Raw genomic sequence first — 17,798 nt, forward strand, 5'->3', positions numbered from 1 at the left:
AAGGAAAGTTGTCTTATTTTATGAAAACTGGATGTATTCTCAGGAAATTTAGTCAATAGCAAAATTTGACACTTTGTTGCTGAATTCTAGGGCCATAGCAGAACTTCCATATAATGGCATTTTTGGTAGACTGCTAAATATTTTTCTTTTTAAATCTTAATTGATATCATATCTCTTGCATGTGTTTTAACTACTTAATTCCTAACTACTTACATTAATGTGACTAAATGTAATTATTACTTTTAACTGTAGTTTATTAAGTTTTGAGGAGGAGATAGTATATACTAACATTTAACAGGTTTCTAACTGTAAGCATGTTTGTTCTATTGACACCTACAATGCTAACAATCCTATTACAGGTACCATTCTGCCAACATTCAGTGAGCAATATGGGTTATAGTTTCCATCGGTAAACATTTTTAATATTACTGTCTGCATAGCTGCACACACCTTTCTAAAATTTCTAATAAATTAGATTCCTTTTACCTCTCTTTTCCTAAAGTTGTGCACCTTTTTTTTTCACATGTGTATTTTTTATAATATTATATTTGAATTATATTTGAATTATATTTGAATGGTTAATTTGTTATTTAATTCAGCTTATGTATGTTTTGCACTGGAATTTTATTTGCATGGTGAAATTTGAAGTATATTAATTTTTTGATTGTATGAGGATTCTAATAATGAGAATCTCTCTAAGTGTTATAAGTGGGTCCTAATTATGAATCATTTCTCAAGTCTTGAAAACAAATTCATATGTTTCATTATAATGGAACTGAAATTTGTTGCTTAATGAGGATAAATTTTCTTAAATTTAAAGGTCATTGTTTAAAACTTAATGTTCTAAATGAAATCTGTAAATTCTTAAATACTATTAGTATTTATCTAAGCTCTATAAATTTTATATATCCTTTACTCACAGCTGTCGTTGCACTTAAGTATTATCTTAAATTTTCTGCTTTTTCTATTGTATTTTACGCATGTTGCTTCACTTTTAAATTTCTGTAGTTATTTAGATTCAAAATTTATTTATTGCATTTTTTTAACAGGATGGATATCTGTGCTGCAAATACAGCAGTTCTTGCCATGATAGTGATGATTTCGTCACTTCAGAGCTGTTGCAAAGTAACAGCACTGCCAATGACTCTGATATATCTAATGATAGCCATAAGAAGAACACTGAGGTGGCTGATAGTAAAACTTACAATCATTCCAGCATCTCTAATGATGTTTCTTCCAAGCCTAAATCAAGGAAATTATTATCACTTCTCTTCCCAACAATTAAGGACTACTCTGGTTTGGAAAACATGCAAAAAAGAATTGAAAGAGAAAGGCACTTTGTAATTGAGAAATTCATGCCTGCCTTTCATAATATAAAGTTGACTTCAGTATTAGAAGGTGCTGTTGTCAATGGTGCTACTGCCTCGGGCATTTTGCCTACTTCAGAAGAAAACAAAACCAACAACTTTGTTAGAGTTTGAAACATAAAACTTTATTCTGATTAGTTTCTGGTATAGGCAATTACCATTCATGGAGCCAGTATCTAGAGTGCTAACTAAAACTCAAAACTAGTTTCTTTTTCATTGATGGAAGTAGTTCCAGCTATTTAGAGTTGCCATGTACCACCATCAATTGCTACATCTGCAGGGCGGATGCTCAGACCGTACAGTGCTGGCTTATTGCATTAAATAATTATTCGTGTCATTCAGAGGTACCCAAGATATGTTTTTCTGTTTTGGGTATAAGCCAGAGCTGCTGATCTTAAAATTTAAATTGGTATTGGCAACATGTTTTGATATTTCGTACAGATGTACTTTTCTTTCAGGGAGTTTTTATATATATACATATTAGCACACATGCAAAAACTTTTATTAAATAATTTGTACATAAAATGTTGACTGCTTGCCTCCATGCATTTTGTTATGTCCTTAATTTATTTCAAATGTAATTTAAATGTAATATAAAATGTGTTGAGTGATAAGACACTGACACTACTGAAGTTTTTTGCATACAGTATGTTATGTACAGGGACCTAGTCCAAAAAAAAAAATGTGTGCCTCTTAGGCTACTGTGAATTTTCCAGGTGTGGTCACCAATTCCACCCTTATGAAATCAAGAGCTGGACTCTTGAGTATACTTTTCTTTGTTTTTGCATTAACATCTGACAACACCTAAACGAGGTTTGGGACTGTTATTTCATAATGTTGTCGTTAGGGTGACTAGTCATTTTGTGTGACCGAAGTATTGTTACGACTCTTTATGTTGTACCAAAGATGTAGCAGGTCCAAACAGATGCATTTAAGTATGTAGTGCCTGGTAGATAAAAGTGATGAAGATCCCTGTTACAAATTCGGTCATAAGTTGATTTACATTCCAGTACTTCAGAACAAGCTCCAGATTGCATCAATATTATCTTCTCTGAAGTTCAATGCTTGTAGCTGCTGTTCCTATAAAAACTCGGTGTTTATGTGCTTACATTCCACAGCTTTGCTTTGAGTAATGAAATTAAATGGACAATAGTCAAAGCTTACTTCTCAATAGCACAAAAATAGTATGTAACTAGATGTAATGTTCCACACAGAAAGCAGTAGACCTTAAAGAAAATGTAGATCACAAATATAACCTACTACAGCTTTATGAGATCAGGCCTAAGCAAAAAGTCTTCCTCTTAAAGGGTGCTATCCCTTTAAACATCTTTAGAGTAGCTCATTTTGGTCTTAATAAGTGTTTTTATTCAATGCTCTTTGTTGTTTTATCTGTTTTATTCATAAGCTGTTATCCGCATATGATCTTATAATCTCTAAATATTCTGTGACATTTTTGCACTTGCCTTTTCTAAATAAAATAAATATATTAAGTCATGTATAATGCCATCTTAAAGTTACAAAACAAACTGGTTAGAATGCAAATGTTAACAAATTGAAATATAAATTGAGTATTAGGTTGGAAGTGTTTTAAGGGTAGAAAATGTCATTTTGCATAAATATTTTCACTTTCTTTTCAAAATGCAGTATAATATTGTGAATTTCAAAATTCTGTAAATTATTTTCATTCATTTCTAATATACATTATGTCAGAAATGTAAATATTGAGTCCTTAATATGTATGCTTAAACATACCCGCAATGGGACTTGTACAGTTTGATGAAGAAATTTATAATTGAATACTGAGGCCACAAAATGTTGCAAAAATTAAATGACCGAATGCTAAGGCCATTTGCTGGTTAAAATGTTCCTTTGTAAAATGTATAGTTTGAGCAACTTTAAAAACTTTATGCTAACTTCTGTTTTAAAATGTTAAATACTTCAATTAAATGCACAATTTGTAAGACATAATTTTTGATCAAAATCATTTCAATCACTAACATATTCTAGGGCTGTTTTAAAAAATGTTGCAGGCATTGAATATGATATACGACATGTAATAAAAAATCTAAATCCCTTGATTTTTAGCAATATGTATTTTCAATACATTTTGAAATTTTGGGAGAAGTGTAAAATTTTAAACCCTTCTTTACATGTGTGTATTTCATATTTGCTTATTTGAAATACTTTGTACTGTTATTTCATGTATCCATGTAGCTATGTTTTGTATTGTTACTATCACATATTCAGCATTTGATAAGAATGTAGTCTTTTAATTAATAAGCTTCAAATTAATTTCTTGTATCCTTGATACTAACCCTTTTTTGTGTTATAAAATTAGAAATAATGTTATGCTTATAAATACTTGAATTTTATCAAAATATGTGCAATCTTCCTTAGTTACTCTAGGGTAAAACTATATCGTGAATTATTTTTCTAAGGAAAAGATCTATTCCCCATGGAAGAGTTATGCATGTGTAAATTACTTTGTTGAAGAGGGATCCAGTGACATTTTTCTTTTTGTAGACTAGTCTTTGTGAATAGTCAATACAGTGTTGTACTTAATGTATTTTGCCTGAGAGGAAAGCTTATTATTGCTATTTATAGTCTATGTCTGCTTTTACCATATTGTTACAAACATAATGTGTAACACGTTTTTCCTAAGGAAAAAAAAAATATAAACTGCTAACTGTACTAATAACTTAAAATTGTTGCTTCATGTAAATAAAAGTTCTTGTTTCTTTTTATACAATTTGTTATTTGCGTAAAATTGATTTAAATAAGAAAAATGGCAGTGCAGTTTCTACATTCCTAATTTTATAGTATATACTGTGAATAAAATTGTATAGTTTATGAACGTATTTATTAAAACAGAAGTATTATTGTAATTTTAATGTACAAAATTACTTTTTGCTTTAGAAATTCAATAAATAGCCATTATTCTACAAACAGGTTTCATTAAATATGAATGCAACATTTAACTGCATTTAATCCGAGTTTTATACAATATTACATATATAGTTTAATTCAAGATAAAATGAATCCTCTGAAAGTGATTAATACTTGAGAAATAAACTGAGTCTTAATGAGCCATAAGTATTTGCTTGGGAGTGAAGCATCGGATGTCATTGAAATTGTTCTGTTTCATCTCTGAATTCCTCATTAATCTGTTTTAGACTGCTGGAGGATCTGAATGGATAGATGAAAGTTTTTCAAAAAATTTCGAAGCAGGCAAAGGAAAGATTAAATAATTTTTGTTTTGTCTAGTATCAAAGCAACCTTGCCTTAGAAAGAATTAAGTCTTTCTGTTGTTGTTGTTTAGAATGAAGATTGCTATCGAATATTTTTCTAATAACCTAACCTTAATATCAGCATTTTGCCAGACATCTTAATTATGGCTATACATATGCAAATGGAACTTTTTCATCAAATTTTAAATTTCTGGAGTAGAAAAGATTGGTTCTGTAACAGACTTTTTCTTTCATCATATAGCTACTAATACACTTCAAAATTAAATTATTGCTTTAAAAGTGACAGGGACCGATTAAAATAGCTGACAAGGAAAGTCTCACAACCTTGAACTCTTTAATTTTTGTAATAAAAAAAAGTATGTGCATAGTTGCATACTGTAGTTTAAAAAATGAAAGGGAAATCATGTAAAAGATCATAAAAGAAAAGTTCTACATTTTCCTTGGCATCTTTATCAGCGAGTTACAAATTTAAGTGCGATATATGCATACACTCACACATACATATATACACGCATATATATATATAATTCACAATATTAAATAATAGTTAAAAATTCTTTGGTCTTTATCAAGGAACATATGAAGGAATTTTGAGCCGAACCATGTTTCTGATATACGTATGGATGAAAAACAAATTTCAAAAAATATATTAAAAATTAAAAGAGTATAATTAAACGAGAATAAGCGAAATAATTTTTTTAAGGATAAAATATGACAACTTGCTCCAACATGATTCGAAATTAGTTGCACAGTATACAAAGTTAAATATATATAATATCTAATAAGGGAAAAATTTGTGTAAAACTAGAAATTTTTAAACTAGTGACTTATAAATGCAGAATGGTATATTGTACAAATCATTGAAAAAATACAAATGTGGAACCTAAAACCAAAAAAAAAAAAAGCAAAACTGCCCAATTTTCATCAATATGAAATTGTTAAGTATAATTCTGAAATAAAATTTTTAAATTTAGATTTAGGAGAAATTCATAAAATGCTAAAAAATATAGGTGAATGAACGGGCATCAAGTTTTTGCAAACTGGAAGTTCCAGGGAAACAAAAGTGAATATACATTAAACCAGTAGTTTCTGACATGATTCAAAACAGATGCATCATATAAAAAACTAGTAAAACCGAGTTGGCGAAATGTACAAGCAAACCAAGTAAACGATTAAAGAATTCTGAAAAATCATGGAAAAGGCAAAAATGTGCAAACTCTGCCAATGTAAAATTGATAAATTAAAGTAGAATTTAGTTTCAGTATGAAATAAAGTTTCCCAAAAAACATGTAAAAAATAATATACAAAACAGTAAAAAAAAAAAGAAATCTGAAATGTTTCAAATTTCAGTCCAAAGGGGCGTTTTTTTAATGTTGTGTGTTACCTTTATTTATTTATTTATTAAATATTTATTAAATTATTTATTAAATAAAGGTAACACACAAACTTTCTTTTCTTTGCACTTAAACCATAAGTTCTTTGCACTTAAACCATAAAATTTAGTTCAATAGCAATGTCGCAAAATAATTTTAAAATGAGCATATCATTAGAATTTCCGATACACTACACAGTTCGACGCACTAGAGATAAAAAGTCCCCCCCCCGTAGAGTGTTGCCATTGCTCGCTTTTAAATCGCTCAGTTTGTTACTCAAAAATTCGTTAAAGTTTTACAAAATATGAAATCGTTAATTAAACAAAATTTAAGATTTCAGATGCCCATATTCGCAGTAGGATTACGTTATTCAAAATTATATGGCTCTAGATACCGTTGTTTTATTACAATGCGAGAAATACACATACATATCACAATGAGAGAAATTTACTACAGTTATGCAGATTTTTCATCATTTAATTTCTTCAAATATAATGCAGAACACTAGCACTTTGTGACAAAAGTTTGAAAAGTGAACCGACATTTATAGGTGTCCGAAGCAAACTGCCAAAACGAAAGTAATAGTCCTTCGGGACTCAAATCCCTTTGGGCTAAAAAAAAATTGGAATATATATATACACTCGTGCAAAATTAAGAGAATTGGCACGTTATGTCGAATTTCTGAAAAGTATTGATGAAATTTGATATGAATGTACACTGTGCAAGGGGGGTGGGGGAATGGGACAGTTTCTATATCCTCTGTTCTACTGGGCCGATTGACGAAATTCAACTTCCGTTTTTAATGTCTCCAAAAGGCGACTTAAGATATGTATTCGATTTATATATAGCATAGTTACAATATAGATATTTTGTCATAAAATCGGACTTTTTCTAAAATAACACTTTTTTTTTTTTTTTTTTTTTCATATTTCGATTCTACAACTGAAATTACGCCAAACTACCAAGTTTTGTAAAAATCGCACGAGAAGTTTTTGAAAAATTAGGTCTCAAAATTTGAGCTTCTCAATGTTAATCGAGTTTGGTTTATATTTATTAATCTCTTTTTTTTTAATTAAACTTATTTGATTCTTCCTTTCACATTTCGAAGTTCAAGTTCATTCCAAATAAAATTCACCCAGTTTTTATGATTCATTTTTAAAATTTGTATTTTCAAATAATTTTTATAAATTTTTCAAAAAACATTTTGAATTATAATCTATAAAAATTTTACTGTCATCTTAAAGCATATGTATTTCTAAATATACCTGCAAAAAATTAGTTTTTTATGTTTTAAAATATATGTGAATTTATATGTGTTTTGAAATTGGCATATTTGTTGAAAGCGATAAAACATCAAATGTAAACCACATTTGCTAAAACACTTTGCTAAAATTATTTGAAAGTAAGAACGATGTAACTTTTTCCCTGCTCATGCACAGTGTAAAAAAGAAGGAACGAGGAGTCTTTTTTTTCCGCTCCGACATAATGGAAGGGAAAGGAAATTTGGCTGCCATATATTAAGAAGTTCGCCAATTATTCTTGGCGCAAACTGAAAAAAAATGTCGCCAAGAAACATTTTTTAATTTCTCCGTAAATTTCGCACCAAATTTTACAAAATTTAATATGTAGGCATAATTTGAGTCGTAGAATCGAAATGTGGAAAAAATTGGTATGCTATTTCAGAAAAAGTCCGATTTTGTATCAAAATACCTATGTTAGAACAATGCTGTATATAAATCTAATATATATCCTAAATCGCGCTTTCGTGACATGAAAAACGCAATTTGAATTTTACCAATCGGCCCAGTAAAACGGAAGATATAGAACTGTACTTTTTTTTTTTTTTTTCTTTTTTTTTTCTCAGTGTACACTTATAGCAGAAGAAGCATCGTTTAAAAGTCACTTTATTGTGCGCATGATACTCATTAAAGCTCATAGTGCAGGGATGTCCAAAATCCACGTTGTGATCTCGAACTTAAAATGAGCCTAATGTGGAGTATGGCTCCCTTTCACAGCCAGACAGGTCGCGCAGCATGACGGCATACTGGGCTGGAGACATTTTAGGAATTCCTGTGGCAGTCGAACACTCTCCTGCAGCAAAGCAGTTTTTAGCTCCGGGATGATTCTCAGAATGGATGGCGAGATGAATTTTCCCTCCAAAGAGCATCCGTGACATGTTCTATAGGAGATTTGGCTACCCAATCCGTGCGGCTAATGTCTTCACTTTGCAGGTAGTTGTCGACAAGCCGAACAGTACACGGAAGCGCCTTGTCCATTAACAGGAACCTATAACCAACTGCTGCCCTGAAAAGTCGAATGTGGGGCTGTTAGATCTCCTTTCTATACCTCACAGCAGTCAGGAAGTGTGTCAGACACATGTAGGGGTGTGTGGCTGTCCAACATAATGCTTTCCCAAATTCTTATACCTCTAGCACCGTTATGATCCTTTTCCCTGATGAGGGACAGATAGTATGTTCCAGGCGTTCTCCATATACAGATACGCCGAGAATCAGTATCCAGTCTGAATCTCGACTCGTCTGTAAAAAGCACGTTGCTGTGAAGAAGTGTGATCCAAGGTGCATGATGTTTGCACCACACTGAATGCGTCTTGAGTGTTGCAATATGTGGGACGCAAACAGCGGGTCTTCTGGTATACAGCCCTGTCTCATGAAGCCTTCGAGCAACTGAAAACCATAAAACTCGGGTTCCAGTGGCAGCGTACAGCTCACGTGTTAGTTGTGAAGCTGTAGCAGTCCTGTGTTGCCGCCTTGAAAGTGCCAAGTAACGACCCTCATTCGTCGTTGTGGATCTTGGTCGACCATGTCAAGGGTCTTGGCTATATAGATTCAGCGTCCTGAAATTGGCAGAAGGTAGCTTCTGCCGCCATTAGGTTTTGCTCACACAGTCTGATTGCTCCTCTTTTACCATGTGACCCCAACGCATCTGCTAATATACGGATAAAAGTTGAACATGGTTTGTCTCCACGCAATCCGTCATAGATATCAATCACACTCAATTCGTTCGCTGATCAGAGAACCACATACACAACGCGTTCGTACCCAGACTAGTGGAAACGAAGCATGCTTTTTTTATCTATGGTTATGCGGCAAGTCGAACTACTAGCTTTCAGCAGTTTTATCAGTCAGCTGCTAATTGCTTGCATTTCTAAAATTTGTAATTTGGTTCAAGTCGCTAACTGCAGCTGATGTAAAATAGATTACTGCTTTTATCATTTTTACTACATCTCATTTGTGTCATACAGTCAGTTCGTAGGGTGTACGTAGTCATTCAATTCGTAGACTATTTATTATCACGTGAAGTGCGTACTTTTCGTATTTCCGTAGAGTGATTATTCAGTAGAAGGCATCTTTCCACAATAGCCTACATTGCATTCTGGTCTAATTTTTCAAAAATCAAATTTCTGTCGATTCGACTTAACCTTTTCATTCTAAGTTATTGTCTATTGACAACCTAAACATGTTCTTACCCTTTTTATCTCTTCATTTATCATTTGAGTGAATCGATCAGTTTGGCTACTTTAACTTATTTTCAAAATTGCATTTTAATTTTCCCAGACTTTCAAACTGCATTTAGAGCTACGTATATATTTTTCAGAAAAACTGAGAGACCTTCCTTGTTGTGATCAGTTAACAGAAGTGTGTATTAGCTATATAACCTCATTTAGTGATTTTAAGTATTCTTAATAACATAAAATAGCCTGAAACGATTGCTCAATATTTCACTTTGAGATACCAACTTATTTGCGTTTATTCTAGCAATAAATTAGACAGAACATTCATTTCAGTAACAAGGCTTGAGGTTTTATTTCAGCTTTACCTAGTAAATGGCCGCCTAACCGGTTAGCGTCGCTGACTGCCGTGCCGAAGGACCCGAGTTCTAAGAAGGCATGGATGTTTGTAAATGTGTAGTGTCCGTGCAGCATGGGGGCACTCGAAATATGCGGCGAGTCGAAAGCCCTCTCGAGGGATTGGTGGTAGGGAAAGAGTAGTTGGAGACCCTCGTACACGTTCCCCCAGGTTCTCTTTAATATAATTCGGGGCGGAACTGAGCTAATTCGCACTGTTACTTGTAAGCTGCTCAAGGCTGCTTCCAACGACAGACGTATCTTGCGCTCTTTGCCACAAGGAATTTCGTAGGCTTGGGCTGACTATAGGTCAGACAAGTGCGTATTCAACAACAACCTAGTAAATTATCATTTAAGTAAAATGCTGACGAATATTAGGCGTATATTTTTGTTATAATTTCATCTTGATGTTCTATATTAAGCATGAGTGAAATTTTTAGTCCAAAGGAGCTTTGAGCCTGAAGGACTATTTTTTCGTGCGTTGAATCACTATAAATGTCCGTTTCACTTTTCAAACTGTTGCCACCAAATGTTAAGAGTCCTGCATTATATTTGAAGAAATTAAATAATGAAAAATATGCATAAATGTATGTATATTTCTCGCATTGTGATAAAACAACGCTACATAGAGCCATCGAATTTTGAATGACGTAATGACGCCTACGAATATGGGCATGCGGAAAACAAAATTTGAAATTTGTTTTATGATCGATTTCATATTTTGTAAAACTTTAAAGAATTTTTGATTAACAAAATCAAGGATTTCAAAGCGAGCAATGACAGCACTCAACGGGGAGGGACCTTTTTAACTCCAGCGCGCGGAACTGTGTGTCGGAAATTCTAAAGATATGCTTTCATTTTAAAATTATTTTGCGATATTGCTATTGAACTGAATTTTATGGTTTAAGTGCAAAGAACATGATATTTAATAAATAAAGGTAACACATAAAACGTTAAGAAAACGCCCCTTTGGACGTAATTTAAAATCTGAAACCTTTCAGATTTTTTTGTATTGTTTTATTATACTATTTTCAAATTGATGTGACTGATCATGATCGAATTTCTTTCTATCTGTACGCCAGTTTAATTTACCTTTAAAAGTAAACTATCGCTTATATTGATTCAGGCCCTGTAATCGTCAATGAATTTATTGACCAAATACTTGGGATTTCCCAAGCTAAAATTCTTATTCTCACTAAATTCAAGGGTTACTGCTCTTTTCTTTCTCACGTGAGATGAAATGCCTTGATTATCTGATTGTATCAGTTGTGAACAAGATAGATTACCACTATTCAGCATCCCAGTATTTCTTTGCTGTAGCGAACTATCTTTCAGCTTTGCACTAATTATTCACTACTATGGAGTTGTGGCGTTCCGACAGATACTTCAACTTCTACTCATGAGATGGCGCCACGTGTAAAATCCAGTTCTTAATCGGAGCAGCAAAGCGACGTCATTACTCACTCAGACTTCTCGTGAGACAACTGTACGCGACGGTAGCATGAACTGTGTTTCGAGCTCTGCGTGGATCTCTGCAATGTAATTTAGTATTTAATATATTCTTTTGTTATAGGAGATTGTCTACTCTTATTTTCTTTAATTATATCATGCATTAAGCACACACGACCACCAAAAGTGGTGACCTTTTGACTGAGCACGCTGCTGACAATGGATTTTCAACGACCCTAAGCCACGTGCATCCAAGGCATTCTGAAGAACTGACTTAAAATAACAACGAATATGGACATTAAACGTATGCTACAACGTACCACTTCAATTATTTCTAGAAGTATTGATATATATTGCTTGTGTTTTTTTCAAAGTCGTGCATATCATCGCAAGGAGCATCAGCAAATCATCAATGTGATCTGTTCCGTTCCGCTGACTTCGCCAGTCGTGCAATAATTCTTCGATCATTCAACTTTTGTGACAAATGTGATACAAGAGTGATTTTCGCTAAATGTGCTACATCAGTAATTTTTCTGCAACGGCAAAATTCTTCCCTCAGTGTTCGAAAGTAGTGAATTTTTTTCCCATGTGCTACAGGAGTGATTTCCTTTTTCCTTCGAAAGTGCCTTAACAGTGTGAAGTGGTGATATTGTGTGTGCGCAATACAAAATGAACGCATCATTTTTTTTCTCAAATAGGGGTTTCTTTTCAAATGCATTTCGGTAAAATATTATTTGTGTGTGTAATTGCTGACCCTGTCTTATTTGTGTGTGTATCGTTACGTAAATTTTTTCTGCATGGTTAAAATATTTATTGTTATCATGGTAAAATATCAATAGTGTATCCTCAGGCTACAATATTTCTGCTGTTAAGGGTTTATTAATTAAAGTGAAAATTATCTATCAGTATGCCCGACGATATTCCACCAGAGCCACAAATCACACGCGTTGCGGTGAAGCCACCGCCTTTCTGGAAAAATAATCCTTCATTGTGGTTCGCTCAGATCGAAGCACAATTTTCTATCGCTCGCATTAGTGAGGATTCTACAAAATTCAACCATGTAGTTGCAGCAATTGAGTCTGATATTCTGAATTCAGTGCATGACTTAATTCTCAAACCACCTGATTGTGATAAATACTCCAAACTGAAACAGCGGCTCATTGAAATCTATTCAGATAGTGAATCTTCAAAAATACGTACTTTACTACAAGGACTTGGAACTTGGAGATCAGCGACCTTCATACTTGCTGTCACGAATGCGTGATCTGGCAGGAAGCCATTTTAGTGACGACTTGTTGAAGTCACTATGGCTTTCGCGTCTCCCTAATAACATACAAATAATTCTTGCTGCTTCCAATGAAGATCTAACCCGTTTAGCAGCAATGGCTGATAAAATTAATGAACTTGTTACTCCAGCTTATGTCAGTGCTGCTAATGTTGCACCTTCCAGTTCATCCCTCGAACAACAAGTGGCTGAATTGACCAAAACAGTATCTGAACTCTCTACAAGTCTTCATTCTTCACGGAGATACAATCGATCAAATCAGGGCCCACGTAATAAATTTCGTGCCCGAAGCAGGAGTCAATCTCGTCACAATACTCGAACGCAGTACAAAGAACCCACAAGTGCCATATGTTTTTATCATATGAATTTTGGCGCTCAAGCTCGCAAGTGTGTCCCTCCATGCACTTTTGAACAAGCGGGAAACTAAATGGGCGGTCTTCTGCTGGGCAACAGAATGTCCGCCACATCGACAGAATAGTACTGGCTGATCGTTCAGCTCAGTTATGTTTTCTAGTAGATACTGGAGCTGACATATCAGTGCTCCCGAGAACTAAAACAAATGCTCACCAACTTAATAAACTTGTACTGTATGCAGCCAATGGTACCTAAATTGCAACCTACGGCACCAAACTATTGACACTTGATTTAAACTTGCGCCGGACTTTCAACTGGCCATTTATTATTGCGGATGTAACTCAAGCAATTATTGGTGTCGACTTCTTGACACATTTCCACCTTCTAGTGGATGTCAAGAATAATTGCTTAATTGATGCTACAACTCAGCTGACATCACAGGGCCAAGCTTCTCACATATCGAACGTACCTACCAACATAAGTGTTGTATCGGGCAGCACACGGTTTCATCGGTTATTAGCAGAATTCCCTGACATTTTAAACCCATCCAAATCAGGGCAGCATACTCATCAGCCAGAAGTGTATCATCACATTGAAACACATGGCCAACCTGTATTTTCCAAGCCTCGTCGTCTTTTTCCAGAGATGCTAAAAGCTGCTCGCAAAGAATTTGAATTCATGCTACCACAGGGAACTATTCGCCCATCTAAAAGTTCATGGGCCAGTCCACTTCACATGGTTAAAAAGTCTAATGGTGACTGGCGGCCTTGTGGAGATTATCGTCGACTTATGCCGTCACAGTCCCTGACAGATATCCAGTCCCACATATCCAAGACTGTACCCATCTTTTTCATGGAACAAACATATTTTCTACCCTCGATCTTGCCAGAGCATATCATCAGATCCCAGTGCATGCTGAAGATGTTCCCAAGACCGCAGTGACTACACCATTTGGTCTCTTTGAGTACTTATATATGCCATTTGGCCTTCGCAATGCTGGCCAAACATTTCAGCGTTTCATACACCAAGTACTGTCTAGCCTCGATTTCTGCATCCCATATTTTGATGATATCCTGGTTGCATCTACAGATGCGGAAGAACATTTTCAACATCTGCGTCAGATTTTCACTCGCCTTAAAGATCATGGATTAAAACTAAATCCATCCAAATGTGTACTTGGTCAACCCTCAGTTTCCTTTCTTGGATGTTTTATCACCCAGAATGGAGTCAAACCTTTACCGGAAAGAGTCAAAGCAATTAACGACCTACCTGAGCCCAAAACCATCTCTGAACTGAAGCGTTTTCTAGCAATGTTAAATTTCTACCGACGCTTTCTGCCAAATGCCGCAAAAAAACAAGCCTGCCTACCTGAGTTTCTGAAGAATAGCAAAAAAAAAAAAAAAAAAAAAAAAGATCAACGAGCTGTCCCTTGGACTGAATCTGCATCTGCAGCATTCGTGCAATGCAAACACGATCTGGCAAATGCAGCCACACTTTCTTATCACTCACCTAGTGATCAGCTCTCTATAATGGTAGATGCATCTGACACGGCCATAGGAGCAGTGCTTCAAGCCCATACCACTAAAGGACTTTCCCCAATGGCATTCTTTTCCAGAAAACTTACTACTGCAGAAAGGAAATACAGCACATATGACAGAGAGCTACTTGCTGTGTACTGTGCTGTTAAATACTTCCGGCACAACTTGGAAGGACACGACTTCATCATTTTCACCGATCATCGACCATTAACCTTCGCTTTTAGAAAAAACTCTGACTCATGTTCTCCTCGTCAGCTTCGACATCCGGATTTCATCGCCCAGTTTAGTACAGATATCAGATATGTCTCTGGTACTGATAATTGTGTCGCTGATGCCTTGTCTCGGGTAAACAATATCAACCTCACTACCCCAGATTTCTATGAAATTGCAAAAGCTCAATTGCATGATGAGGAACTCAAGAACCTAATCTCAAATCCACAAACCTCCCTTCAGTTACAACCGCTGCACATTGATCCAACGCTTAAAATTTACTGTGACATAGAGAACAATAGAATACGTCCCTATATTCCTGTTAATTTTAGACGTGAAGTGTTTAATGCCTTGCACAATTTGGCACATCCTGGAATCCGTGCCACCAAAAAGCTGATCGCAGACAGATTTGTCTGGCCAGCAATGAATCAAGACATCACAGAATGGACTCGTTCATGTATTAGATGTCAACGGTGTAAAGTATCCCGTCACACTCACAGTCCCATTCAACAATTTAACCTTCCAGCAAGACGCTTTGATCATGTGCACTTAGACTTGGTTGGCCCATTGCCTCCTTCAAATGGTTATACTTACCTCCTCACTTATATTGATCGGTACACAAGATGGCATGAAGCCATTCCTATTGAAAATATATCCGCTGAAACTGTAGCTCGAGCATTCATCTCCCAGTGGCTTTCAAGATTTGGCATGCCTACCACCACCACTATCACTACTGACCAAGGCCGACAATTTCAATGTCACTTGTTCGCATCCCTCACCTCTCTTCTTGGCATTCGCCATATTCGCACAACACCATACCATCCATCTGGAAATGGGATGGTGGAACGCTTTCACCGATCTCTCAAACAAGGTCTGAAGTGCCACAGTAGCACACACTGGACAGAAGCCTTACCCCTAGTCTTGCTTGGTCTTCGCACAGCATTCAAAGAAGACATTGGTAGCACTTGTGCTGAACTGTTATATGGTGCAACCCTCCGTCTGCCAGGTGAATTCTTTCACCCAGAATCTACTCCAGTTATCGACCCTCCAACATTCCTTCAACGTTTACGTGAGACCATGACCAATATCTCGCCAACCCCAGCATCTTCGCATAACCAGCCAAGCTATTTTGTACATCCTGCGCTTGAGACATCTTCGCACGTATTCGTGCGCAACGATGCAATTAAACCAACTTTAACACCTTCATATGATGGTCCATTCAAAGTTGTCAAACGAACACCGAAACATTTCACCATCATCTGCAATGGTAAACAATCAGTGATTGGAATCGATCGTCTCAAACCAGCATTTCTAATGCAAGATCCAACAACTTCCTCATCAACATCACTCCCGGAAGAAAGCTTACATCCCGTTAAAGAGCAACCTAAAACTACTAGATCTGGAAAAAAGGTTAAATTTAACCCAAAGTACTTATAACGTACCGATGGTACTTGGGGGGGGGAGTATTGTGGCGTTCCGACAGATACTTCAACTTCTACTCATGAGATGGCGCCACGTGTAAAATCCAGTTCTTAATCGGAGCAGCAAAGCGACGTCATTACTCACTCAGACTTCTCGTGAGACAACTGTACGCGACGGTAGCATGAACTGTGTTTCGAGCTCTGCGTGGATCTCTGCAATGTAATTTAAATTATAATTTAGTATTTAATATATTCTTTTGTTATAGGAGATTGTCTACTCTTATTTTCTTTAATTATATCATGCATTAAGCACACACGACCACCAAAGAGTTATATCGGTGACTTTCAGGCTTGCAGTCCTAATTCACAAAGATTGTAATGTTTAGTTCGTATCGATACAAGTTCTCTGAATCTGATCAAAGAATTGCAATGACTGTTCTTAGCTATTCACGCTAAAAACAGTCATTGCAGTTCTTTTGCATTCCGTTAAACTATTTCCCAAAAGCGGATGGTTAAACGTCATAATTCTTAAAATAATGCATCTCCGTTGAAGTAGTTTTTAATTTCTGTTTGCTTCTCCTGGTCTTCTGTCTGATTCTTCTGAATTTTAGAATGGGTTGATTAGTTTGCGCACACTTAGAAAGTAAAACAGCGTCAACTACATAGACCGTCCGAGTTTAACTACCTTGCATCTTATCATTATATTTTCCAATACATAATAAATATAATATTTTAGTCAAGTTAATATTTTGACTCGCTTGAAAGTTGATATCCAATATGATAATTTTGAAATTTTTAAAGACTTAAAAGAGTACTGAATTCATCATTCAATATATTTTCTGCGCAGGCTTTCTTATTGTCTCTCTGTGCAGTATGAATTCTTATCAGAGTTTCTTAAAATAACTTTCATTAAATATACTTGCATCTCTTTAGATGAGCTTGAACCTGAACAAGCACTGAATAAAAACGCTTTTGCTTTCAAAATTGATGTAATTGCTTTTGAAGGAATTTAAATTAGTACTAGTAAAGAGTACCCGAGTTAGAGTCATAGAAAGAGAAACTTGCAGTATTATAAAAGAAGAACGAGGATAGTCGCCTTATAGAATTTTGCAGAGACAGATCAGAAATAATAAAATAACAGTGCACATAACATCCGATATCTGAATAACCAGCAGAGATTAGGAGGGAAAGAAAGGGAGCATGTTTGAGAAGACCGCAAAATATTCATCAAACGCGAATCTAATTCTTCAGATGGAATATTAGCATAAAAGTTTTTGGAAACGTTTAATGCCTTTATTCAGTCTTCAATTTTTGTAAGGGGTTTGCTTGCACTTCTCAGGCAGCTTGGTTTGGAGAACTTCTTGTTCATAGGCTATGAAAAATTTTTAATACCTCAGAAAATTCTTAGTAGAATCGTACGTTTTAATTCTTGATGAGTAGATTTCTTCGCTAGTAGTTTCACTTTGGGAATATCTTTGATAGGTTTCACATGTAGCTTGGATGATTACTCTTTGCTGCTGAGGATTTCGTTTTTGTTTTCAAATCTTTAGCTTAGTACTTCTGGAACTACAGGCAACCTTTGAAATTGCTTAAATGATCACCTAGCCAGTTTACTCAATTGACTTTTTCTGTTTCAGGAACAGGAAAGCAGAGACAAAGCATGCATATTTCCAAGATGATTAAATTGC

General features: G+C 35.2%; 1 protein-coding gene across 4 annotated transcripts in view; it reads left to right on the top strand.

Annotated features, from left to right (window-relative positions):
- Positions 1-4,116, top strand: part of LOC118194219 (protein kinase C-binding protein NELL1-like) — a 153,100-nt gene extending 148,984 nt beyond the window's left edge. For 3 of the 4 annotated variants that reach the window (XM_085810035.1, XM_085810034.1, XM_085810037.1), the window contains exon 19: positions 1,050-4,116. In XM_085810035.1, the coding sequence (XP_085666161.1) occupies positions 1,050-1,481 (432 nt within the window). In that variant the 3' untranslated portion in view covers positions 1,482-4,116. Of the gene's footprint in view, positions 1-359; positions 410-1,049 lie in introns of all 4 variants that reach the window. The other variant, XM_085810036.1, reaches the window with a different exon arrangement.
- The last annotated feature ends 13,682 nt before the right edge of the window (positions 4,117-17,798 follow it).

The sequence above is a fragment of the Stegodyphus dumicola genome, chromosome X2 (assembly GCF_044657685.1).
Source record: "Stegodyphus dumicola isolate Sdum_Otavi_A_Nest chromosome X2, ASM4465768v1".
NCBI classification, from domain to species: domain Eukaryota; kingdom Metazoa; phylum Arthropoda; class Arachnida; order Araneae; family Eresidae; genus Stegodyphus; species Stegodyphus dumicola.